At 44.2% G+C, this 27,250-nt stretch overlaps 1 protein-coding gene across 1 annotated transcript in view; it reads right to left on the bottom strand.

Moving 5' to 3' along the window:
• Nucleotides 1–27,250, bottom strand: part of IL1RAPL2 (interleukin 1 receptor accessory protein like 2) — a 905,895-nt gene that overhangs the window by 5,008 nt on the left and 873,637 nt on the right. Inside the window, 2 exon segments of the mRNA XM_040405738.1 lie at nt 13,542–13,712; nt 27,104–27,247. Coding sequence (XP_040261672.1) covers nt 13,542–13,712; nt 27,104–27,247 — 315 coding nt within the window.

Here is a 27,250-nt window from a genome sequence, read left to right as displayed (position 1 = left end):
ATATACTTTTTTTTAATGGAAAAAGATTCATTAAAATATATTTTCTTCATTTAAATTCCTGTTTATTCTGGGCTTTGCAGTCAAGCAGGTGGTCCTATCAGTGACTGACAGCCTGCCCTCTATGACTGTGTATACAGAGATAGCTGTCAATCACTGATAGGACCGCCTACTGGACTTCACAGCCCAGAATGAACAGGAATCGAAATGAATGAAATACAAGTTATACTGAATCTTTTCCCGTAAAACTAATCAATCTGCAGAGCTCCTCCTGCTCTATAACATGCTGCCTGCAGATTATTTAGCATTTTGATGGTAACAGGTAGTGAAACAAACTGACTTCAATTTGAATTTTAGGAAAAATTAGATTCACCACGAATCCGAATTTCCTTGCACTTTGTGATAACGAACCGATTATTTTATTTTCCTAAAACCGCGGTTACAATGTGTTACAAAGTGAAAGTAAGAAGTTTGGGAACGTGATGTGAACCATAATGCCATGCAGGCAGCCAAGCAGCAGACAGCCATCCCCTGTGATGTCGCAGCCCTATAAAAGCCTCCTCCTGCACAGTCGCCGCCATTTCACTGTGAACTACACATAGGGAGAGACATGGTAGGCTCAGTGTAATCGCCCTGTGCATCTGCTGCCCCATTCATTCTTAATCTGTTCTGTTATAGATAGACTTACTGTGCATCGGACTCATTGTCAACAGGTGGTCTAATATATAGGCGCGTTTATCAGGTTCATCTGCTGCGCCATTAGAACTTAATGTGTTCTGTTATACAGTACATAGACTTACTGTGCATCAGTCTTAAATGCACCTGTATATTAGGCCACCTGTTGAGACTATCAAGCTCACATGCTTCCCCATTAATACTTAAAGGGGTTGTCCGGGTTCAGAGCTGAACCTGGACATCCCTCCATTTTCACCCCGGCAGCCCCCCTGACATGAGCATCGGAGCAGTTCATGCTCCGATGCTCTCCTTTGCCCTGCACTAAATTACGCAGGGCAAAGGCATTTTTAGGAGTTGCGGTGACGTACCGGGGCTCTCCATGGGGCTGACAGGAACCCCGGTGACATCACGGGCACTGATGGGCGGGATTTAGCTCTGCCCTAGCCAATAAAATGGCTAGGGCAGAGCTAAAGCCCGCCCCTCAGAGCCGGTGACCGAACACACTGCCGGGCGGAAGTTACCGCCCCACAGTCTGTTATTGAAAACAAAAAAGCCAGTGTCCTGCGCGATTTAGCGCAGGGCAAGGGAGCGCATCGGAGCATGAGATGCTCCGATGCTAGGCTCAGGGATGCTGCCAGGGTGAAAATAAGGGTATGTCCGGGTTCAGTTCTGAACCCGGACAACGCCTTTAATGAATGTTTCTATCTACAACAGAATTGCTTAACTATTAAGCTGTTCCATTAGGCCCTGATTCACAAATTGGGGTGATACATCTGTCTAATTCTACTGTTTATCTCATATCCACATTGATATTTAACGGCTTTTGTTAGCCAAACTGTTACTGTGATTTAGTGTTACAGAGCGGTCCTATTTAACACCCTGTGGGCAGTGAAATTAAATTGATTCTTCGCACAGCAGAGTTGCCCACGAGTTTTCTGTTGTAAAAATTATTCTTCCGTCTGAAAAATAATTCTTTGAGTGAAAAAATTTGTCTTTTAGCGAACAAATTAGTCTGCTCCAGTATTACAATCCCCAATCCCTATGACGAACAACATTGAGTGTGTAACCGCACCTGTTGGCAAAGGGTAGACACAAGGAGATCACTTTAGTGCAGTGTGTGTGCAGCCCCGGACATGTAAGGGAATCACAGAACAGTTAGTGCTGAACGTGACTTGACCTTCCAGGAAGTTGGACGTGGAACGCCTGGGGTCTAATAACTCCTTGCATTAGGGTTAAAGCCAGATAGGCTGAACTTGCTGGATGGATGAAACCTGGCAGCTGGATTATTGTTTTGGGGGAGGAGTGTTGGTGGAGCGATTGTGTGGTTCATTCAGATAACCAATAACTCAACACAAATTCATTATCGCTAATAAGTTTTTAGTAGGGTTGAGCGAACCCGAACTGTAAACTTTGGGTTCGTACCGAACTTTAGGATTTTGGACCCCGGACCCGAACCCGAACTTTTCAGTAAAAGTTCGGGTTCGGAGATTTAATGACGCTTTTTGAAAGGCTGCAGGGCAGCCAATCAACGAGCGTTTAACTCGTGTGTCCTTTGAAGCCATCACTAATGGCATGGCTGTGATTGGCCAGTGCAGCATGTGACCCAGCCTCTATATAAGCTGGAGTCACGTAGCGCTGCACGTCACTCTGCTCTTACTAGTGTAGGGATAGGATGCTGCTGCTGTGAGGGAGAGAATAGGAAAGAAACTATTATCAGAACTTGTTGTTAACTCTGCGATCTACAGCGATTTTGTTTTGTGGGTGCAGAGCAACATTTTTTTACCCTGCCCTGAGCCCAGTGACACAGAAAAATAAGTTTGACTGTGTGTTAGATAGGTGGGCGTCGGCGGCCATTTTGTGCAAGTTCAGTGCACTAGCACTGCATATGTGCCAGGGACAATAATTTAACCCAGTTCTTTTAGTTCATTGGGCAACATATACCCATTTTTTAAGTGCACCTGCACTGCATATGTGCCAGGGGAAGGCAAAATAATATAGGGAATCGGTCTGGGAGTTCAGGCACCCAGGGGGTGACTTATTCACATTTTTTTCTGTAAAGTACAATCTAAGTAAATACATCTGTTAGATTCTGTGGGGACAAATTATTTTTGTCCCCACAGAATCTGCACTGCACTGCATTTGTGACAGTCCAATACAAGCGGTAAATACTGCTGTTATATTCTGGTTTTAAAAAAACACCCATTTTGTGCAAGATAATACATTTGCTGCATTTCTGACAGTCCAATACAACCATTCAATACTGCTGTTACATTGTTGGTTGACAAATTAACATTTTTTGTGACCGTGAAGTAATTGTATAAAATTCGCCTGTCACACTGTTGTAAGAATTTTTTTCTCTTTATGACACCGGCACTGCCTTACTGTCAGTGAACTTAATTGTTGAATATTTGCGGTTACATTGTCACCTGACATAAACCATCTGTTAGTTTGGTTGGTGAACGCAAAGAATGAGGAGAGCGTCAAATAAGGGACGTGGTCCCGGTCTTGGTTCTGCTGGTGGAGCTCCTGTTGCAGGGAGAGGACGTGGTCGATCTCTGCCAGCTACACGCACAAGTGAAACACCTTCCTCAGGTACACGTAGGCGACAGAACCTTCAGCGTTATTTGTTCGGGCCTAATGCGGCTCTAGGAATGGTGAGGCCAGAAAAAGTAGAGACAATAGTAGATTGGGTGGCTGACAGTGCCTCCAGTTCCTTCACATTGTCTCCCACCTGGTCCCCTGCTGAAAGATCAGAGTTGGCACCTACAGCCCATGGCCATCTGTCTTTCACCTCACCCCCTTGCAAATCAGCCAAGAAGTCTGAGCCCCAAGTCATGCAGCAGTCTCTTCTGCTTTTTGATGACTCTGCTGGCAGGGTTTCCGTGGGCCATCCACATAGCCCTGCCCCAGAAGTGGAAGAGATTAAGTGCACTGATGCCCAACCACTTATGTTTCAGGATGTGGACATGGGAAGACCACAGCAGCACGTCTCTGATGATAATGAAACACAGGTACCAACTGCTGCGGCTTTCTGCAGTATGCAGACCGACAAGGAGGGCAGGGGTCAAGAGTGGGTGGAAGAGTGGATTATGTAGAGGATGATGAGGTACTAGACCCCCCCAACGTTTGCAGTTTGGAGGAAGAGGTGGTGGTCGCACAGAGGCACCAGCACAGCAAAATAGGGAGCAGGGTGCAAAAGCGTCTATTACATTCTTGGGTGACATTTTACCATTTTTGCCGTCTACAAACCCCTGCTCTGCATAGGTGACAGAGAACAATTTTTTTTAAAATCATCTGTTCAATTGGTGGGTGACATGAACCCAGTTTTGCCGTTAATATGCTCTGCATAGGTGACAGGGACTTAAATTTCTAAAATTCGTCTTTAATTGACGCGCGCCCCCTCCTTTCATTCGATACTTTTGCTTTAACAACTAGTCCCACATTTCCGCTCAATCATATTTCAGCCATGGACCTCCCTTGGATGTGGTATCCCTTTCTCACGCTCCCTCTCCGGCATGGAACCCTGATTCCCCGTTACCCGTGATCACCATAATCGGGGCATAAAAGAACATCGGAAGTTGATAGAGAAGATATCCAATTGGATCGTGGATGTCACGGGGATGTGCGATTAGACCGAAGTTATCTAGAGTCAACAAAGCGGCAGCAGGGCCTCTTCTGTCTAAAGTTTCCAAATCCAAAATACCCCAGTGACATTCCCTGTAATTGTTTTTATTAATCATTACAAATATAACAGGTCATCTTAAGAGTCCTGTATTGTTATTTATCGTCACTACCTCCTCGAGTTGGGAGTGGGTAATTGCCACGCGTCCCCTCTTTTACTTTGATGCTTCTGTTTCAATAATTTGTCCCACATTTCCGCTCGATCACATTTCATTCATTGACCTCCCTTGGATGTGGTATCCCTTTCTCAGGCTCCCTCTCCGGCATGGAACCCTGATTCCCCGTTACCCGTGATCACCATGGTAGGCGCATAAAAGAACATCGAAAGTTGATAGGGAAGATATCCAATTGGATCAAGGCCGTCACGGGGGTGTGCAACATGGTGGAGCAGTATGTGTGCACACGCCTACACGTACTGGGTCTCCAAATTGGGCACATGGCCTGAGCTTGCGCTTTACACCTTGGAGGTGCTGGCCTGCCATGCCGCCATTGTATTATTGTCTGAACGTTTGTTTAGCACGGCAGGAGAGGGTTATCACAGACAAGCGCAGCTGCCTGTCCACAGCCAATGTTGACAAGCTCACGTTTATTAAAATGAACCAGGCAGGGATCCCATAGGACTTGTCTGCACCTTATGCAGAATAGACATGTATACCGGCCTCACCCAGCCATTGTTGTACTCCAGCGCACTTTCTCGTTGTTTCATACCAGTAGGAGGAGCTCCCGGCCGGACCTGTCACTTACCAGTAGGAGGAGCTCCCGACCGGACGCAGACATCGCAGCTCGCAGGTAAGTATAATGGTTCTACAAATTGCTAAGTAACCATGGCAACCGGGACTGCAGTAGCGTCCTAGTTGCCATGGTTACCGATCGGAGCCCCAGCGATTAAACTGGGACTCCGATCGGTACACTCCGCTGCCACCAATGATAGGGGGGAGATTTTAATTAGGAGGGGGAGGGAGGGGAGAAGGCCCACTGGCCACCAACGAGTTAACTACAGGGCAGGGAGGGGGGGCCCACTGGCCACCAACGAGTTAACTACAGGGGAGGGAGGGGGGCCGGCCGCACTGGCCACCAATGAGTAAACTACAGGGGAGGGGGGGCCCACTGGCCACCAATGAGTTAACTACAAGGGAGGGGGGGGCCGGCCGCACTGGCCACCAATGAGTTAACTACAGGGGAGGGGGGGCCCACTGGCCACCAATGAGTTAACTACAGGGGAGGGGGGGGCCCACTGGCCACCAATGAGTTAACTACAGGGGAGGGGGGGGGGGCCGGCCACACATGTGTTAACTACAGGGGGGGGGGCTGCCCCCTGCTGCCCGGCAGCACCTGCCAGGCTGCAGGGGGCAGTCATGTACACAGTTCTTTTAGTATATTCTAACCTGAAGCGTCCCCATCACCATGGGAACGCCTCTGTGTTAGAATATACTATCGGATTTGAGTTTCACGATGTAACTCAAATCCGACGGTATATTCTAACATAGAGGCGTTCCCATGGTGATGGGGACGCTTCAAGTTAAAATATACCATCGGATTGGAGAAAACTCCGATCCGATGGTATATTAACTCCTGACTTTACATTGAAAGTCAATGGGGGACGGATCCGTTTGAAATTGCACCATATTGTGTCAACGTCAAACGGATCCGTCCCCATTGACTTGCATTGTAATTCAGGACGGATCCGTTTGGCTCCGCACGGCCAGGCGGGCACCAAAACGACTTTTTTTTCATGTCCGTGGATCCTCCAAAAATCAAGGAAGACCCACAGACAAAAAAACGGTCACGGATCACGGAAAAACGGAACCCCGTTTTGCGGACCGCAAAAAAATACGGTCGTGTGCATGAGGCCTAAGAAGAAACATTTATCATACACCAGCATCTTTAGCAGCAGCCTGGTCACAAGGTCCAAAGAAATTCAAAAGCAGGGAATCTTTAAAACAATAAATTGTGCCGCCCACCACTATGACACTCTAGGCCAGGAGTGGGCAACCTGCAGCACTCCAGCTGTTGTGAAACTACAACTCCCAGCATGCATACTTGCTCTGCTTTTCTCAGAACTCTTATAGAAATAAATGGAGCATGCTGGGAATTGTAATTTTTACATATATCGTCTTCTATGATAAAGTAATTTAGGAAATATTGCTTTATTTCACTTGCATTGGTGGGCTGGTTTTGAAAACTGTAATTTGTGCTTTAAAAAAATGAATGCAGACATTTAAGCAAATTGCAAGCTTGTCTGGCATATCCTTCACATCCTGCAATCGTAGCATTTTAATAATTTTGCTAATTACATGCAATATGTTCTTCCAGAGCAGTGTTTATTTTAATGAGTTTGGCTCCGGAGAAGGTATTAATGATATACTGTGACTTTAATATTTCTCAGCGCTGCCAGCTAAAAGAAGCTGTCATGTTTGGAGCCAAGTACCCAAGGTATAAGCAATGCTGTGGTGGATGGAGGCTCCAATTATAGGAGCAGAACAATAACACACACCCTCATGTGGCTGCAACGTATAATTACACAGTCATGAACTTAACGTTCAAAAGGACCTTCCAATCAAGTCTTAAAGAGACTTTAAATTACCATGTGCTGATGTAATCAGCCACCGCAGATACCTTAAATTAGTATGTTCAGAAGAAACGCACTATGTGAACCCTCCAACACAAACACCAATTTTCACGTCTTGATATAAATTGCAGGTGTTTGTAACACGACAGACATAGACATAAATCAAGCTTAAAGACATTTATTAAAAGCATTTTCTTCTAAAAAAAAGGAGACTGGATGTTTTTTGAAGCAGAAACTAATAGGAATTAAAATGCTAAAGACAGCCGAGCAGCTTCTTAGTATTACTTTTATACAACCACAGTCTTCAGGAGTTTGTATCTGGGTGCTGAAAACATTGACAACGGATCGAAAAATATTATTAAATGTCATTGTTGTCTGTATTCAGAGTTAATGACATTGGCATAAACTATGTTTACATATAGGGTACATTCATAACAATAACTTTTTTTAATTGATTTTTATTTATTTTTTACGTCCCGCCTCTCTCCTTCCATAAGGGTGGTGGGAGGGTAAAAGGAAAAAATAATGCTTTATGCATAGAAAAATCAGTCGCTGTGGACAAAATGGAAATGTAACTATTCCCTGCGGATATTGAAGTATGTGATTATTGATTTGATATGTTTGGAACGAAACGTTTTTTTACGAAATAAAAATTAAAAGTTTTACACCAAAAAACAGTATGCTCCCACACCGTGTGCCCTGCAGATATAATGCCCCTGTTGTGACTCTATAGATATAGTGGCTCCCCCAACCCCCAGTAGTAGAGATGAGCGAAGTTTTTAAAAATTAAATTCGGACAATTAGCCAAAGTTCTTCAAGAAATTAGATTCATTCCGAATGAATACGTCATGAATCACCATAAATCTGGTATACCCAGGCCACTCTGCCTAATCATATGAATGCCACTTGGTGACCCAATCTCATTGTGAAGGCTTGGAATTTAAACTGCTAGTTAAAGGGGTTATCCTCACTCCCCAGCAACCGCGTCGCTGCACACGGCCGCTACATCTCTCTGTCAGGTGGATCAAAACATCCAACGATGGGGGGGGGGGGGGGGCAGGTTGGACAGCCAATATCAGGCCCTGACAGGAACGAGCCCCCCTAGCGCTGTGGGTGACGCTGATTTTATCTGCGCGATGGGGACATGCAGCGTCGTTTTCTGTTGCTACTGTGCCGTTAGTATTACAGGCAATTGTAATTGATCACCGTATACATGGCTGTGCACCAAGATTCATAGCTAATCACTTCTGTTAGCTGTGGAATTATTGTTTGTTAGTATTACAGGTCAATAAAAGCATCAGGTCTAATTTATCATCATGGGCTTAAGGCCTCATGCACATGCCCGTTCTGTTTTTTGCGGTCCGCAAACCGCGGATCCGCAAAAAACGGAAGCCGCCCGTGTTGCCTTCCGCAATCTGTGGAACGGAACGGGCGCCGGCAATATAAATGCCTATTCTTGTCCGCAAAGCGTGGACAAGAATAGGATATGTTATATTTTAACGGGGCTGTGTGCTGTCCGCATCTTTTGCGGCCCCATTGAAGTGAATGGGTCTGCATCCGAGCCGCCAAAACGGCGGCTCGGATGCGGACCCATACAACGGTCGTGTGCATGAGGCCTAACAGTGCAGTACCCCAAGATTCAAGTAGTGGCCCCATGACAGAGTGGGGAGGGTGGCAGCAGTGGTAGTAAGGCTGTGTTAACATCACTGTTTGTGTTTTTGTTCTTCTGATCTGTCAGAAGTACATAAAACTAAAAAAGATAAATCCTGTATTTTGAGAATCCATAAAGCCTCTTTCAGACGGTGAGCATTTTGTCAGTTTTTCGCCTTTAGTATTTGATCAGTAATTGTAAGCCTAAAACAGGAGTGGGTCCAAAACAGAATGCAATGGAATTCTTTGCATCTCATCTGTGCGTTAAACCCACTCCTGCTTTTGGCTTACAGATTCTGTTCAAATACTAAGTTTGGGTTCAATGAACAGGATCTTCTGATCATCTAATAGATGCCCTAAAAGAGGTTTTCTTAACTCCTGATCAGCATCGGACTGGCCCACCAGAGGATCCCTGTGTGGGCCAAGGTTCTGATACCATAGTGGGCCCCAATGGTTCAGGAGAAAAAAAAAAACAAGCTGAATTCAGAGACAATTCATTTCCACTAGGGTCTATTTCTTTAAATCAAAACCTATTAGGCTTTATTGAAGATATGAGGGTTGGCCCTAAGAATAGTTTTCTCTGGTGGACCCAAAGAACCCCAGTCAGACCCTGCTCCTGATGAAATATTGTTAGAAGAGGTCAACAATAACAGACCTGTGAGAGTCCCTCCTTTCAGCAGATTGTTAGGGGTTCCACAACCAGCACCACTGATCTTATGTCGATGACTTGTCCTAATATTAAGGCTCACTTGAATTGGGGACGCATTGCAGTACCCAGGCACGACCACTACAAACTGTACAGAGCTGTGGTGTACTGGTGCACTGCTGCTTCTGCGGGATTCAAGGAGTCAAAACCCCACTGATCTAATATTGATGACCTATCCTAAGGCCATTAACAACTCTAGCATTTATAGCTTTTCCATAGTATATGCCATAAAAGCCTGGTAGGTGATGTACCCGCTAGCTCAACGGAATTATGCTTGATTGAAGTGATAGAAGTCTGAGCTGAGCACTGTCAAATGCCTGGTCTTCAGACCAGTGGTAGGATATGCCATAAATGTTTGAGATTGAAATACTCCCTTAACAAATCCATATTCTAATCCTACATCCAATCACTAAGAAAATACAACTTTGCTTGGTTTTTGCTACGTGTTTCAGTATGGCCTCTGAACGGCAGCACACGGATAATTTAGATGCAGTTGAAGGTCATCTTACTGAAGATGTCAATGGTAGCACTTGACAAGGCTTTTAGTTTTATAAATAACGGGCACATTTTGCCACTGATGCATCTCTTCCAGTGCCTGAATTCAGAAGCAGTATGCCAAGACATCACTGAGCGAAATTGAGGGATTTTGATTAGATATTCTTTGTAGCTAAAGATGCATGAAAAGGATTTTATGTTCTTTCAGAGTATTGTCACAATAAAATAGTTGTTAACATTTGGGACAACATATCATCATTATGTCACACTCTTAAAACAGCATGCATTTTGGATCTTGACTATATTATATATAGGATGTATATAAAGATTAGCAATTTTCAACAAAAGCGTCCATCAATGCCATGATTTGCAGGACAGTGTGTAAAGATTAAAAACCATGGGCCCCAGGTATCAAACTGTCTTGGGGACAGTGTCATACCTTCCATGGAGGCAGATCACGCAACTTCTATAGGGCCCAGTATCAGACATGGAAAGACTGCATTGAACTTCCCCTAATGGTGACTGTATGAAAATGCAAAGAACTTTTTATAGCTTTCACTGTAGTCAATGGTAACTATATAAATTCCTATGCACTGAGCTTCCCCTAGTGGTTGCTGTCAGTAGGGGTGGGCGATATGGCCTAAAATCTATATTGAGATATAATTTTAAGCATGTGTGATATGCAATATATATCGTGATATATTCTATATTTCGGGGGGGGGGGGGGGGGGGATAAACTTTATTTATTTTTTACTTTTTATTTATTAACTATTAGCCTCCTTAGGGGCTAGAACCCTTGTCCTATTCACCATAATAGAGCTCTATTAGGGTGAATAGGACTTCACACTTTCCCTGCTGCCCTGTGCATAGTGCACACAGCAGCAGGGAGCTGACTATGGCAGCCAGGGCTTCAGTAGCGTCCTGGCTGCCAAGGTAACTGATCGGAGCCCCGCGATTACAGTGCTGGGGCTCCTATCAGAAGCTGCTAACCTGGGGCCACTGCCACCAATGATTTAATTGTGTGGATGGGGGGGGGGGCGCAATTAATATAATACTTAGAAGAGGGGGAGTAGAAGGGAGGGGCTGTGGCAACTGCGCCACCAATGAATGTAGTTAATATGCCTGAATACAAACGTAGCCTGCATGTGCCGGCCATATCCCATACCTGGCCTTTATTACTGCGACCTGAGGGGTTAATTGCGGCGGATCACGGCGCGCAGTAATAGAGGCCAGGTATAGGATATGGCCGGCACATGCAGGCTATGTTTGTATTCAGGCATATTAACTATATTCATTGGTGGCGCAGTGGCCACAGTCCCTCCCCTCCTCCTCCTCTCTATTCTCATTGGTGGCGCAGTGGCCACAGTCCCTCCTCCTCCTACTCTGTTCTCATTGGTGGCGGAGTGGCCACAGTCCCTCCCCTCCTCCTCCTAGTCTGTTTTCAATGGTGGTCAGCGGCAGCCGCACACAGTGGGGAGGGAGAGCGGCGCATGCCATGTTCTACCGCGATATGGCGATATAAACGAAATCTCTATTATTGGCCAAATTAATATAATTTATATTGCATATAGTCAATATCGCCCACCCCTAGCTGCCGGTATACATTTTTGACCTCGTACCACAATGGAAAAATTACGGACTCTGGCATTTACACAGTAGGGCAGGGGTCAGCAAACTTCAGCACTCCAGCGGTTGTGATACTACAATTCCTAGAAATTGTATTCACTTCTGTGGGAGCAGAGCAAGTGGGCATGCTGGGAGTTGTAGTTTCGCAACAGCTGGAGCCCCGGAGGTTGCATACCCATCCATTAGAAAATACAACTTGCTTCATTGGCTCCAAAAACATAACATGTTTCAGGGTCACAGCCCCTTCTTCCGATTCAAAAGAACATAAAATTTTTGTAATAAACAGCGATACTTTCAAGTTTGTTAACCCTTCTGAATTTTCTATAATTCTGCATACATTTTACCTAAGTTTACATCCAATTTTCAAGTCCTAAAAGTAGATGAAGATAACAAAATCAAATAAATGAGTCAGATTAGTCTGGTCATTTATTTGTTGAGGAAAATGATCCAATATGACATGTCTGTGCACGGCAAAACTATGTGAACCTTTAGGATTGACACTTGACTATCAATCTGATGACAATCAGATATGAGTAGGTGACCTGCCTTATTTAAAGAACAGGGATCTATGAAAGTCTGATCTTGACAACATGTTTGTAGAATTGTATCATAGCATGGAAAAAGGAGATTTCTGGGCTGGAAAAGATCACCCAACCAGGTTTGAGGGTGCTGGCACATGTTGTGGCTGTGCTGTGTTTTGGATGAAGCAAAAACTGCACCAATTAAAAAAAAGTTTTTGCAACAACATACTTGCATTTATGGTGTGTGTTCTTTCAGGAAAGGGAAAACACACAGCAAAACTGAGTTACATTTATTACAATCTAGTTGCATTAATGTAATTAAAATCTGCTGTGTGTTTTCCCTTGCTGGAAGAAAACGCACCATAACCGCAGGTATTTGCTGCAAAAACTGCATGCATCCAAAACGCTGCAACGTTTGACAGCACTCTAAGGGCTGTTTCACACGAGCGGATGCCGTGCGTGACATCCGCTCCGTGAATGACAGCCAAGACCCGATGCAGACAGCAGAAGCACGGAGCATTAACATGACTGATAATGCTCCGTGCCTCTCTGTGATCTCTTTACTACGAAATCACAGTGACAACTTTATCTCACTGTGATTTCGTAGTAAAGAGATCACAGAGAGGCACGGAGCATTATCAGTCATGTTAACGCTCCGTGCTTCTGCAGTCTGCATCGGGTCTTGGCTGTCATTCACGGAGCGGATGTCACGCACGGCATCCGCTCGTGTGAAACAGCCCTAAAGAAAATGGACTCCACTAATCCACAGTCAGACAGATTTACCCCTGTTTTGGCATAAAATTGTTGTATAATCCTTTTTTTTTTCCAAATTTACTAAATTTTATGCCAGAAAAAAGGCACAAAAGTTGCTGAAAACTAGATTTTCCAGCAAGTGCAAGGACTACCAAAGATGTTCTTAATTCATGATGAGGCAACAATGTTGGAGTAAAAGGTAGTAGTAGTGGTGGTCAACCAATAAAGATCACGCCAAGAGCAGAGAGTGTAATAGTGCGGTATCAAATGAACCCAAGGCAACCTGTAAGCAAGTAAAGGAATTTCTCACATTAGCAAATGTTAATGTTCATGAGTCCACCATCAGGAGGACACTGAGTGACAATGTGTGCATGTCAGGACTGCATGGAGAAAGCTTCCCTTTTGCAGTTTGCTAAAGATCACCTGGACAATCCAGAAGGCTACTGGAACAATGCTGAAGCATCTGTTCCACTTTTTTGGCTGAGGGGAGTTGGGGGCAACTTTTTTTATTACCGTACTATTTTTTGTCATGAATTTTATTACAAGGAAAAAAAAATTGTGCAATTACACAGAAATCTGGGGCATCACACTTTGCGCTCCATATTGCCTGGTGGCCTAGATTTCTGTATATGCCCCTGCATGGGGAAATAAAAATGGTAACTTATCACAGCTAGTAGGAGGATACATTTCATCTCTGTGGAGTTTGGAAGAAGAAGAAATATGGACAGTGACTACTATTGGCAACAAGTTGAATTTTTTCTTTAAGACCGTTATACCACTTGAGGCCCACTGTTCTTTGAATCCTCATGTTTGTTATCATGTAATTAATTCCATTTATATTAAACAGGGTAACTTAAAGCAGACTTACTTCCGCTGGGGATCATGTCTCTGTCCGGAACGAATAGCTTGTATCCATAGTGCTTCTCTAGAATATCTGGAAGAATTTCTAGTGCAAACTGTTCCTCCTCCTTGCTTTCATGATCCAATGAATCGGGGTCCACTTTGGTATATGAAAGGTATGCATCATATTCCTTGTTGTCTTTGGGAGAAACCAGAAGATAAATTACAGTTTAATGGGATAAAAGAATCACTTGTATATGTATAACTGTATAAATATGAGTTTTACTCAGCTAATTTGAATTACTTAAGCTACTTTCACACTCGCGTTTGGTGCGGAACCGTCATGCATCTGCACAGACGGATCCGTTCAGATAATACAACAGTATGCATCCGTTCAGAGCGGATCCGTTTATATTATCTTTAACCACCTCCCGACCGCGTAACGCAGGGATGCGTCCTGCGGACGGCCGGGTTATTCCTCCTCGACGCATCTACGCGTCATCTCGCGAGACGCGAGATTTCCTGTGAACGCGCGCTCACAAGAGCGCGCATTCACAGGATCGCAAGGTAAACGAGTTGATCTACAGCCTGCCAGCGGCGATCATTCGCTGGCAGGCTGTAGATTCGATTTTTTTAACATCAGAAAGGTATCTTAGACGCTGTTTTGTTAACAGCGTCTGATATACCTGCTACCTGGTCCTCTGGTGGTCCTTTTTGCTTGGATTGACCACCAGAGGACACAGGCAGCTCTGTAAGTAGCAAAGCGCGGACAAGAATAGGACACGTTATATTTTTTTGGCGGGGCCGCGGAACGGAGCCATGGATGCTGTCCGCATCTTTTGCGGCCCCATTGAAATGAATGGGTCCGCATCCGAGTCGCCAAAACAGAGGCTCGGATGCGGACCCAAACAACAGTCGTGTGCATGAGGCCTAAGGAGAATAGCAGAAACTCCTAATGCTGGCCATACATGTAATGATTGCGGGGACCCTCAAATGCCAGGGCAGTACAAACACCCCACTAATGACCCCATTTTGGAAAGAAGACACCCCAAGGTATTCGCTGAGGGGCATATTGAGTCCATGAAAGATTGAACTTTTTGTCACAAGTTAGCGGAAAGGGAGACATTGTGAGAAAAAAACAAAAAAAAACAATTTCCGCTAACTTGTGCGAAAACAAAAATCTATGAACTCGCCATGCCCCTCACAGAGTACCTTGGGGTGTCTTCTTTCCAAAATGGGGTCACATGTGGGGTATTTATACTGCCCTGGCATTTTAGGGGCCCTAAAGCGTGAGAAGAAGTCTGGAATCCAAATGCCTAAAAATGCCCTCCTAAAAGGTACTCGTTGGACTTTCAGGCCATTTGCGCATCTTGGCTGCAAAAAAGTGTCACACATGTGGTATCGCCATACTCAGGAGAAGTAGGGCAATGTGTTTTGCGGTGTCTTTTTACATATATCCATGCTGGGTGAGAGAAATATCTCTGTAAATTGACAACTTTGTATAAAAAAATGGGAAAAGTTGTCATTTACAGAGATATTTCTCTCACCCAGCATGGGTATATGTAAAAATATACCTCAAAACACATTGCCCTACTTCTTCTGAGTACGGCAATACCACATGTGTGACACTTTTTTACAGCCTAGGTGCGCAAAGGGGCCCAAATTCCAATGAGTACTTTTAGGATTTCACAAGGCATTTTTTACGCATTTGGATTCCAAACTACTTCTCACGCTTTAGGGCCCCTAAAATACCAGGGCAGTATAAATACCCCACAAGTGACCCCATTTTGGAAACAAGACACCCCAAGGTATTTCGTGAGGGGCATGGCGAGTTCATGTAAAATTTTATTTTTTTTGTCACAAGTTAGTGGAATATGAGACTTTGTAAGAGAAAAAAAAATAAAAAAAAATAATAATAATTTTCCGCTAACTTGTGCAAAAAAAAAAATATTCTAGGAACTCGCCATGCCCCTCACGGAATACCTAGGGGTGTCTTCTTTCCAAAATAGGGTCACTTGTGGGGTATTTATACTGCCCTGGCATTTTAGGGGACCTAAAGCGTGAGAAGTAGTTTGGAATCTAAATGCGTAAAAAATGCCCTGTGAAATCCTAAAGGTACTCATTGGAATTTGGGCCCCTTTGTGCACCTAGGCTGCAAAAAAGTGTCACACATGTGGTATCGCCGTACTCAGGAGAAGTAGGGAAATGTGTTTTGAGGTGTATTTTTACATATACCCATGCTGGGTGAGAGAAATATCTCTGTAAACTTTTTAATTTTTTTTATACAAAGTTGTCAATTTACAGAGATATTTCTCTCACCCAGCATGGGTATATGTAAAAATACACCCAAAACACATTGCCCTACTTCTCCTGAGTACGGTGATACCACATGTGTGACACTTTTTTGCAGCCTAGGTGCGCAAAGGGGCCCAAATTCCAATGAGTACTTTTAGGATTTCACAGGGCATTTTTTTACGCATTTGGATTCCAAACTACTTCTCACGCTTTAGGGCCCCTAAAATACCAGGACAGTATAAATACCCCACAAGTGCAGCCTAGGTGCGTAAAGGGGCCGAAAGTCTAACGAGTACCTTTAGGCTTTACAGGGTTGCTCACAATTTAGCCCCGCCCAAAATGCCAGAACAGTAAACACACCCCACAAATGACCCTATTTCGGAAAGTAGACACCCCAAGGTATTCACTGAGGGACATAGTGAGTCCGTGGGAGATTTTTTATTTTTTTTGCCAGAAGTTAGCAGAAATGGAAACTTTATATATATATATTTTTTTTTTCTCAGAAAGTGTCATTTTCCACTAACTTGTGAAAAAAAATTAAATCATACATGAACTCACCATGCCCCTCCGCGAATACTTTGGGGTGTCTTGTTTCTAAAATGGGGTCATTTGGGGGGTATTTATACTATCCTGCCATTCTAGCACCTCAAGAAACATGACAGGTGCTCAGAAAGTCAGAGCTGCTTCAAAATGCGGAAATTCACATTTTTGTACCATAGTTTGTAAATGCTATAACTTTTGCGCAAACCAATAAATATACACTTATTGGATTTTTTTTAATCAAAGACATGTAGCACAATAAATTCTGACACAAACTTGTATAGAAATGTAATTATATTTAAACAATTTAACCAGAGAAAATTAAAAATACACTTTTTTTGAGAAAATTGCGAAAAGTAGTGTAGTGCAGAATTGTAAAAAGTGGTCTGGTCATTAAGGGGGTTTAAGCTAGGGGGGCTGAGGTGGTTAACATAGCCAAGACGGATCCGTCTTGAACACCATTGAAAGTCAATGTAGGACGGATCCATTTTCTATTGTGCCAGATTGTGTCATAGAAAACTGATCTGTCCCTATTGACTTACATTCTGTGTCATAACGGATTTGTTTGGCTCAGTTTCGTCAGACGGACACCAAAATGCTGCAGGCAGCGTTTCAGTGTTTGCCTCCAGAGCGGAATGGAGACGGAACGGATGCAAACTGATTCATTCTGAGCGGATCCTTTTCCATTCAGAATGCATTGGGGCTAAACTGATCCGTTTTGGACCGCTTGTGAGAGCCCTGGACGGATTTTACAAACGGAAAGCCAAAACGCCAGTGTGAAAGTAGCCTTATCTATGTGATCTTAGTCCAGGGTATATGGAACGTGGACGTAGCCAATGGTCCAGTTATGGGGCCCTTGGAGAGGAGAGATGCAGTATGTCTGGACCGTTTCATTATTTTTAGACCACAGGAAACAGAACAGGTACCCCTATTTCCTTGCACATTGCAAAATTAGAGGGATCAGAAGTGCTGTTTTTAGGTGGTTTATGTGGGCGTGCTCTTCTGGATCTCTGCTAGTTGTATTTCTTCCCACAAAATCATGTTAAAATTATATTTTCATAATAGAATAGTAAATATGTCAATCAGACATGCAACATAATTATATTATGATTTAAATAGCTACTTGGCCAAGCTTGATAAGTTTCTATGATGACTAGGGATGGCTTAAAGAGTATGTTGGGCCTTTGGGTCTCACAGCCATATTGAGTCTATTAACCATATCCTCCGCTTAAGGCTACATGCACACGACCGTGCTGTTTTTTGCGGTCCGCAAACTGAATGGAACGGGCAGCCATTGATATAACTGCCTATTCTTGTCCGTTTTGCGGACAAGAATAGGACATGTTATATTTTTTTTGCGGGGCCGCGGAATGGAGCAACGGATGCAGACAGCACAGGGAGTGCATCTTTTGCGGCCCCATTGAAGTGAATGGGTCCGCGCCCGAGCCGCACAATGTGCGGCTCGAACGCGGACCAAAACAACGGCCGTGTGCATGAGGCCTAACAAGCCTAGGGCATATTTAGCCAAGACCATGGGCTTCTCTAGCCAAGTGGGCATTGGCATTTGCTCAGATTTTCCTTGTCCTAATGTCATCCCTGATGTCCCTGAACTTAATAACTTTTTCGTGTAAGTTCAGATGTAGTGTATATTTTCCAGTGCAAATTTTGCAGATTGTTGCATATTTTGCTGTGTATGAAATCTGTTTTGAAAATCCATGACAATATTGCACATTAATGAGCATGATGAAAATCTGCAGCATATTCTGATTTTTGTATTTTTACTGTGTAGGGTTTTGAAAAATGCTATCCAAATGTATTTGTACTGCATTTCGCTGTGGATTTGCAGTTCAAAATCACCACGGCTTCCTCAAACAGCAGATCTCCTATTGATGACCTACCCTGAGGAGAGGCCATCAATGTGAAACTCCCCCCCCCCCCCAAAAAAAAAACACTTTAAAATGGGACAGATGTTTTAGCGTTTCATGTTGCCATCATTCTTTCCACCCTCAGAAACGTGGGAGGAAACTTTTGAGGTACTTCTAATTTTATGCAAAAGTAATCATTATATAGCTCTCTGCTTGCTGTGTACCCACAGATCCCAGAATCCATTGCAGGCATGCTGTGACCTGTAGTCCCATACAAGAAGCGTCACCCTCCTGCTTACCCTTGGTTTAGAATATAAATGAATTATGAAGGGGATGCTTCTATTAGCATGGCTTATTTTATCCTGTCACATTTACAGTAATAAAGTGGTATCCCAGAAGTGACTATACTAATGTTTTGACAAATAGAATAATTTTCAGAGATGAATAATGGGTACATTGCTTTATCAACATCTGCAGTACCTGTAACTGACACAGCATGTGGAGCTCAAGGAGAGCTAGACCGTAATAAATGGTTCTGCAGATCTCTTTATTATAACGTTGACATAAGCATAGGGTTGTGTAACCCAGGCGTGAGGATGGGGTTAGAACTGGGGAGGTCTACTGCTGAAACATCTCGAGTGTGAACAAATACCCATGAATGAGAGTGAGGTGTCATTGATATTTTATTAATGTTATCTTGGACTTTCTCCATTGCTCATTAATACCCCCAGACTGACTAATACACATTCATATGAAATGCCCAGAGAGACTGAAAAACAAAGACTTGGCTGCTCTTTACCTCTATAGTAGCAGTTTTTCTTTTTGAATATGTTTTTTTTTCAGCCATTTTTAAAACAGGAATTATATCAGAATTCTAAAAATCCTGAATGGACTTTTTTAGGAATTGCTCAGTCTTGTGCATATAACAAAAGGGGTTTTCCAGGACAAAGAGGGTTCTGCAAAACCCACCTTAATTGCACATAACTTTTCTATAGAAGAAAGTTTGTAATATACTTTTGGAGTTGTGTGGATTGGGCGGACCTGTCTCATGACACTCCTCTGAAAATCCTGGTTCTGATTATGTAATTTCCTTTACCAAGTTTCTGGTCTTGGCTAAGGATGGGGACATCACTTCTAGTATGGATGGGGTTGGAACTATTTCCCTTCCTGAGGCATGAATCCAGCTCATCTGGCAATGTGCCATTGAGAAGCCAGAGCTAAAGTGACATCCAATTCATAGCCCAAGCCAGAAACCTGGAAAAGGAAATGACAATGGCAGAAGCTAGATTTTCAGAAGAAGAGTGTCAAGTATGTTAACAGGGTTTATGGGTCCCAAAAAATCCTTTTGATCGCTATATTGTGAAAATGTATCCTACAATCTAATGCACCACATTTTTCGTTGGAGGAAAATGACCGAGTGTCATATAATGCGAATACTAGTGAATGCATCAATTATGGAATCACTCACTAGTATGCATTACGTGCTGGGAGAGGATAGTGAAGTGCAGCGAGTGCTTCCTTTACTCACCCTTCCTGATCTTCCTTCCTGGGGCCACATCGCACTGTCCTGACCACATACAGCATCAGGATGTAGTGCACATACTATGACCCTATGCTTCACGCAATCGGGTGACTGTGCAGCATGGGCCAGAGAAAACAGGGGACTATGACTTTTAAAAAAAGACAGCTAGACCTGGAGAGGATCCAAGGCACAGGAGAGGCAGGAGAATTTTTTTTTTTTAAGGTCTGATCTGAGGTCTGACATCAACGGCTGATTGTTTTATCAACAAGTGTGTCTTATAATGTGAAAAATACTGTATTTTGTTTTGACTCAATATTTCAACTTCCTATAGGTGAATGCAAACATTCTGTCACAGCCAGACAGTTAAGAAGCTCTGACAGGAGCCTTTCAGATCCTCCACCTTGAATTTCTTTGTTTTGGTTTAATTTCTCATCTCGTTAGTCTATCTCAGCTTTCATGCTGTTGGACTGATTGCTGCCCTTTAAGTTCCTCCCCAGAATGCAGTAGTGTGCGGCTTATACAACTTCCTGGAGTGTGTGTGCATGCTGTTCCTTGTTCCCAGTCCACAGTCCCAAGTCGTCTGCAAGATAAGTTCTGTTTATGTATTTATGATTTTCTGTTTTCTGGATCCAGGTGACCCTGACTCCCTCCGTGTCTGTGTAGGGAGCCGGTGGTCGTCTCCCCTCACTATTGTAGGGTCTTCAGGTGTAAGATAGTCGAGGTACGTGGATATGCGCCCATCCACCTTTGGGGTGGTCGCATAGGCTGAGCAATAAGGGAGAGCAGCAGGTCTCTTGCAGGGGTCTCCCCTTTTGTTCCTTAGTTGTGGATCCAGTGAGTCATTGTTTATATTATTGTTTTGTTTCCTGTACACCATCCGTGACATTATAAGCCGCCCAAAACCGTCTCAAGCATGGATCCGGTTTCACTTTTGGCTGAGCGCTTCCAGGGTCTTTCATTGGAGGTAGCTGATCTCCGTAGGACTTTTTCTCAGTTTCAAGTGACCGGTTCAGCTTGCGTTCATGGAGTTTGTTCAGAGCCTAAGATCTCGCTCCCGGATACGTTCTCCGGGGGTAGTGAGTATTTTGTGCGTTTTAGAGAGGCTTGCAAACTCCATTTTCGCCTTCTTCCCCATTTCTCTGGTGATGAAAAACGGAGGGTGGGGATCATTATATCGCTGCTCAGGGGTAACGCTCAATCCTGGGCCTTTTCGCTGCCGGAGGGGGCACGGCCCCTCCGTTCAGTGGATGAATTATTTTTAGCCCTGGGTCAGATATATGATGATCCGGATCGTATTGCTCTGGCTGAGTCTAGACTACGTCTGTTATGCCAGGGTAAACAATCCGCAGAGATATACTGCTCAGAATTTCGGAGATGGGCAGCTGATACTGGTTGGAATGATGCTGCACTCCGAAGTCAATTTTGCCATGGTCTTTCAGAGAGATTGAAAGATGCATTTGCCTTTCATGAGAGACCTACCTCCTTGGATTCTGCTATGTCTCAGGCCATTCGTATTGACAGGCGTCTTAGAGAGAGAGGCGAGATCTCTCCTTCCTGTCATACTCAGTCCCGGGACAGTGCAGCGGTCTCTTTCTGTGCGCAGGGGTCTCAGTCGCTGTCAGCCCCTTCTGAGCAGGAGCCCATGCAGCTGGGGTTGATTGCCTCTGACAATAGAAGATTCAGCCCGCATGGGAGGGTTTGTTTTTGTTGTGGAGGTATAAATCATTTGGCAAATGTTTGTCCCTCTAGGAGATTCAGGCAGTTTTCTGGGAGTAATAAAGAAACTAAAAGGAAAAAATCTTTTAAAAATGTTCCGTCTGTTACTATTGGCAGGGTTGAGGCGGAAATTGAAGGTTTTCCGTTTGCTTGTAGTTCCCGTTTTGTCCTGCCTGCTAGGGAGGCGCTAGAGAGCAAAAGCATTTTTTGTGAGATTTTTGTGGATAATGGAGCAGCTGTCAATCTCATTGATAATCAATTTGCAATAACTCATGGTTTCCAGGTATGCACTTTGGGAAAGGATATTCCTGTTTTTGCTATTGATTCCGCTCCACTTTCTCAGAAATCATTAAAGGGCATAGTTCACAATATCCGTTTAATTGTCAGTGATGCTCATGTTGAGGATGTGTCATGTTTCGTCCTTAGCGGTTTGCCTACTCCTCTAGTGTTGGGGCTACCCTGGCTCACTAAACATAACCCCACCATTGATTGGCAAGCGAGGCAAATAAATGGTTGGAGTGACTTTTGCAGAGAGAATTGCCTCATGACATCTGTTTCTGAGGTTTCTACTAAGACTGTACCACCTTTCCTCTCTGAATTTTCGGATGTCTTCTCTGAGAGTGGAGTTCAGGATTTGCCCCCGCACAGGGAGTACGATTGCCCTATTAATCTCATCCCAGGCGCCAAGCTGCCTAAATCTCGTTTATACAATCTTTCCCAACCTGAGAGGGTCGCTATGCGTGCTTATATCTCTGAGAGTCTGAGAAAAGGACACATTCGACCCTCGAAGTCACCTGTTGCCGCTGGTTTTTTCTTTGTTAAGAAAAAAGATGGTTCTTTAAGACCTTGTCTGGATTTCAGGGAGCTGAACAGTATCACTATTCGTGACCCTTATCCGCTTCCTCTAATCCCGGACCTGTTTAACCAGGTTGTTGGGGCTAAAGTCTTTTCCAAATTAGACCTAAGAGGGGCATACAACCTGGTCAGGGTCAGAGAAGGAGACGAATGGAAGACGGCTTTCAATACCCCTGAGGGCCATTTTGAGAATTTGGTTATGCCTTTTGGTTTGATGAATGCCCCAGCCGTTTTTCAGCATTTCGTGAACAGCATTTTTTATCATTTAATGGGAAAATTTGTATTAGTGTATTTGGATGACATTTTGATTTTTTCTCCTGATTTCAAGACTCATAAGGAACATTTACGTCAGGTCTTGCTCATCCTGTGGGAGAATAAATTATACGCGAAACTGGAAAAATGTGTGTTTGCGGTTCCAGAAATTCAATTTCTGGGGTTTCTTCTCTCCGCTTCTGGTTTTCGCATGGACCCCGAGAAGGTCCGCGCTGTGCTTGAGTGGGAGCTTCCTGAGAATCAGAAGGCGCTGATGCGTTTTTTGGGCTTTGCCAATTATTACAGGAAATTTATTTTGAATTATTCCTCTGTTGTTAAACCACTCACTGATATGACCAGAAAGGGGGTAGATTTTTCTTCCTGGTCGGTAGAGGCGCGTAAGGCCTTTTCTAATATCAAGGAGAGTTTTGCTTCCGCTCCCATCCTGGTACAACCTGATATTTCGTTACCCTTCATAGTTGAGGTTGATGCTTCTGAGGTAGGGGTGGGTGCGGTCTTGTCTCAGGGTTCCTCTCCTGCCAAATGGCAACCGTGTGCCTTTTTCTCAAAGAAACTCTCCTCCGCAGAGAGAAATTATGATGTGGGAGATAGGGAATTGTTGGCCATCAAGTTGGCTTTTGAAGAATGGCGCCATTGGCTAGAGGGAGCCAGACACCCTATTACTGTGTTTACTGACCATAAAAATCTGGCCTACTTGGAGTCAGCCAAGCGTCTGAACCCGAGACAGGCCAGATGGTCTTTGTTCTTTTCAAGGTTTAATTTTGTTGTCACGTTCCGCCCTGGGGTTAAGAATGTGAAGGCAGATGCCCTGTCACGTTGTTTTCCGGGAGGTGGGAATTTTGAAGACCCGGGTCCCATTTTGGCTGAAGGTGTGGTGGTCTCTGCTCTTTTTCCTGAATTGGAGGCAGAGGTGCAGGCAGCCCAGTCAGAGGCTCCTGATCTTTGTCCTCCTGGGAGGTTGTTTGTGCCTCTCGCTTTGAGACACAAGATTTTTAAGGAACACCACGATACGGTCCTTGCTGGGCACCCGGGGGCAAGAGCCACACTGGATCTCATCGCTCTGAGATTCTGGTGGCCTGCGCTTCGTAAGTCGGTTGAGGGTTTTGTGGCAGCTTGCGAGACTTGCGCTCGTGCCAAAGTCCCTCATTCACGGCCATCAGGTCCTCTCCTTCCCTTACCCATTCCTTCCCGTCCTTGGACACATCTGTCCATGGACTTCATAACGGACTTGCCTCGTTCCTCGGGGAAGACTGTGATTCTGGTGGTGGTGGACCGTTTTAGCAAAATGGTGCATTTCATCCCTTTTCCTGGTTTGCCCAATGCTAAGACGCTGGCGCAGGCATTTATTGACCACATTGTCAAATTGCATGGTATTCCTTCAGACATAGTCTCTGATAGGGGCACGCAGTTTGTTTCCAGATTCTGGAAGGCTTTCTGTTCTCGCTTGGGGGTTCGGTTGTCATTCTCTTCTGCTTTCCACCCGCAGTCGAATGGCCAGACAGAGCGCGTCAATCAGAATCTGGAGACATATCTGCGCTGTTTTGTGGCGGAGAATCAGGAGGATTGGTGCTCTTTTTTGTCCCTTGCTGAGTTTGCTTTAAATAACCGTCGTCAGGAGTCCTCTGATAAGTCACTATTTTTTGGTGCATATGGGTTTCATCCGCAGTTTGGGACTTTCTCGGGAGAGGGGTCTTCTGGTTTACCTGATGAGGACAGATTCTCCTCGTCTTTGTCATCTATTTGGCAAAAGATTCAGGATAATCTAAAGAGCATGAGTGAGAGATATAAGCGTGTGGCAGATAAGAGACGTGTACCTGGTCCGGACCTGAATGTTGGTGATCTGGTGTGGTTGTCTACCAAGAATATCAGATTGAAGGTTCCCTCCTGGAAGTTGGGTCCTAGGTTTATTGGGCCTTACAAGATCCTGTCTGTCATCAATCCTGTTGCCTACCGTCTTGATCTTCCTCAGACTTGGAAGATCCATAATGTTTTTCATAAGTCCTTATTGAAACCTTATGTTCAACCTATTGTGCCCTCACCTTTGCCTCCTCCTCCGATTGTGGTTGATGGAAATCTTGAATTTCAGGTCTCTAGGATTGTGGATTCTCGTCTTGTCCGCGGTTCCCTCCAGTACCTCGTTCATTGGGAGGGTTATGGTCCTGAGGAGAGGATGTGGGTCCCAGTGACGGACATTAAGGCCTCTCGTCTCATCAGGGCTTTCCATAGGTCCCATCCTGAGAAGTTGGGCTCTGAGTGTCCGGAGTCCACTCGTAGAGGGAGGGGTACTGTCACAGCCAGACAGTTGAGAAGCTCTGACAGGAGCCTTTCAGATCCTCCTCCTTGAATTTCTTTGTTTTGGTTTAGTTTCTCATCTCGTTAGTCTATCTCAGCTGTCATGCTGTCGGACTGATTGCTGCCCTTTAAGTTCCTCCCCAGAATGCAGTAGTGTGCGGCTTATACAACTTCCTGGAGTGTGTGTGCATGCTGTTCCTTGTTCCCAGTCCACAGTCCCCAGTCGTCTGCAAGATAAGTTCTGTTTATGTATTTATGATTTTCTGTTTTCTGGATCCAGGTGACCCTGACTCCCTCCGTGTCTGTGTAGGGAGCCGGTGGTCGTGTCCCCTCACTATTGTAGGGTCTTCAGGTGTAAGATAGTCGAGGTACGTGGATATGCGCCCATCCACCTTTGGGGTGGTCGCATAGGCTGAGCAATAAGGGAGAGCGGCAGGTCTCTTGCAGGGGTCTCCCCTTTTGTTCCTTAGTTGTGGATCCAGTGAGTCATTGTTTATATTATTGTCTTGTTTCCTGTACACCATCTGTGACACATTCCTGCTTGGATCCAGATGCTGAAACTCTGTGCAGAACTTATACATTTCATAGCTGAGAGCTTGTTGCAATTTATCCAGTCAGTGCAATATTTTTTGGGACTTTATGGCAATAAATACACATCTACTTTGTAGCATATTTAATCTAATAGTTTACCTACTAACTGTAAACTCTTCTCTTTGAAAACCTCAGAAGGTCATTATGATTATTTTTACAGTTAATTATAATGCTTTCATAGTTCCTATAGACCTTAGGCAGGAGTGGACGATGGATATAAAAAAAAAAAGAGAGTTGCACAACCAGAGAGCCAATATGGTAAACACTCCCTTATTCCCATAACGTCTATTGGATTTTTTTTTGCATGTGATTTTGTAGTCCTGTGAGGTTTCTTGGACCATAATGCTTTCAATCCATAGCTGAATTATTATCTTAAAGGGGTTGGCCATTTTTCTATTATTTTATGTGTAAATTACCTTCTTCCTGATTCGCTAATTGTTTTTTGGTCACATCCCCAGCTGTAAGCAGCTGTACTGTTTGCGGCACATTCATATGACATACAGTGAATGCCTAGCTTCACCCACTTGTCCATTCGGTATTGCGCGTTTCAGTCCTGCACACACTCAGTGTAATTCTGCTCCACTTTCTCCTGTCCCATTTTGCATCATCACTTGTACTGCACAGATGCTGGAGGTAGTGTCCTGCTCATGTCAAGCCTACCCATGTTCTGCTTCTTCATATGTCTGACTGCGCAGACCCCTGATGAAGCATTTGGCGCATGTACTGTCTAAGCTCCCTCCTGTGTCCAGTGCACTCTTCCTTATCATTCTGCACCTGTGTGAAAACATAGAATGATAAAAAAAGAGTGTTCTGAACGCAGGAGAGAACTTTGAAGGTGCATGCTCAGAATGCTTCATCAGGAGTCTACGCAGTTGGACATATGAAGAAGTAGAGCATAAGTAGACTTGGCATGAGCAGGATGCTACCTCCGGCGTCTGTGCAATACAAGTGCTAATGCGAGATGGGACAGGAGAAAGTGGAGCTGAATTACACAGACTATGTCCAGAGAGTCTGCACAGTAAAATGAAGGATGAGAACATGCAATACTGAATGGATGGGTGGTGAAGCTAGGCATTCACTATATGATGTCATAGGAATGAGCCGCGAACAGTACAGCCACTGGGTATGCGAACAAAAACCAATTAGCAAAACAGGCATCGAGAAAAAGCGAATTTATACAATGGAAACATTAAATAACATTCAATAAGGACACATAAAATGATAGAAAGGTGGCCAATCCCTTTAAGAGGTTGGAGGGACCTTATGTGTTGGCTGGATATTTCTGTAACTCATGACATAAACTGTTTCAGAATGGTTGATATATACAGTACTTTCAGCCACTCAACATGCACCAGCTATACAGACATTGATGGAGACCTTATGACTTAAAAGATACAAGGGCATGGAGTTCAAGTATTACAATACTGGATTTTCTTCAGAAGATACTCAACAAATGTGTTGGATGTCTTGCTATAAGACAATTGTTATGGTCGTTGGTGATATTCAGTAGGTGCCCTGTCCAAATATGAAGAGTGCTTTACCACCGAGATCTCACTTCCCATAAAAGCTACAAGATGAAAGCCTGAACTTGAATTGGCCACTGTTCAATATATATGAAAGAAGAAACCAACAATCACTTACCTTCTGCAGCTTCATCACTGCCGAAATTCTGCCGGTAGAAGAGCATTATCTCTATGTTGTAGCATTTATAGATTGTGACGAGTAAAATGAACACAATGAGAATTGCACCTAGACCTCCAGCCAGTTCCATGTTATACTTCAGTTCTA

This window comes from Bufo bufo, chromosome 8 (genome assembly GCF_905171765.1).
Source record: "Bufo bufo chromosome 8, aBufBuf1.1, whole genome shotgun sequence".
In the NCBI taxonomy this organism is placed as follows: domain Eukaryota; kingdom Metazoa; phylum Chordata; class Amphibia; order Anura; family Bufonidae; genus Bufo; species Bufo bufo.
Note: the sequence above shows the minus strand (reverse complement) of the source record. Positions and strands in the feature narration are given on the sequence as shown.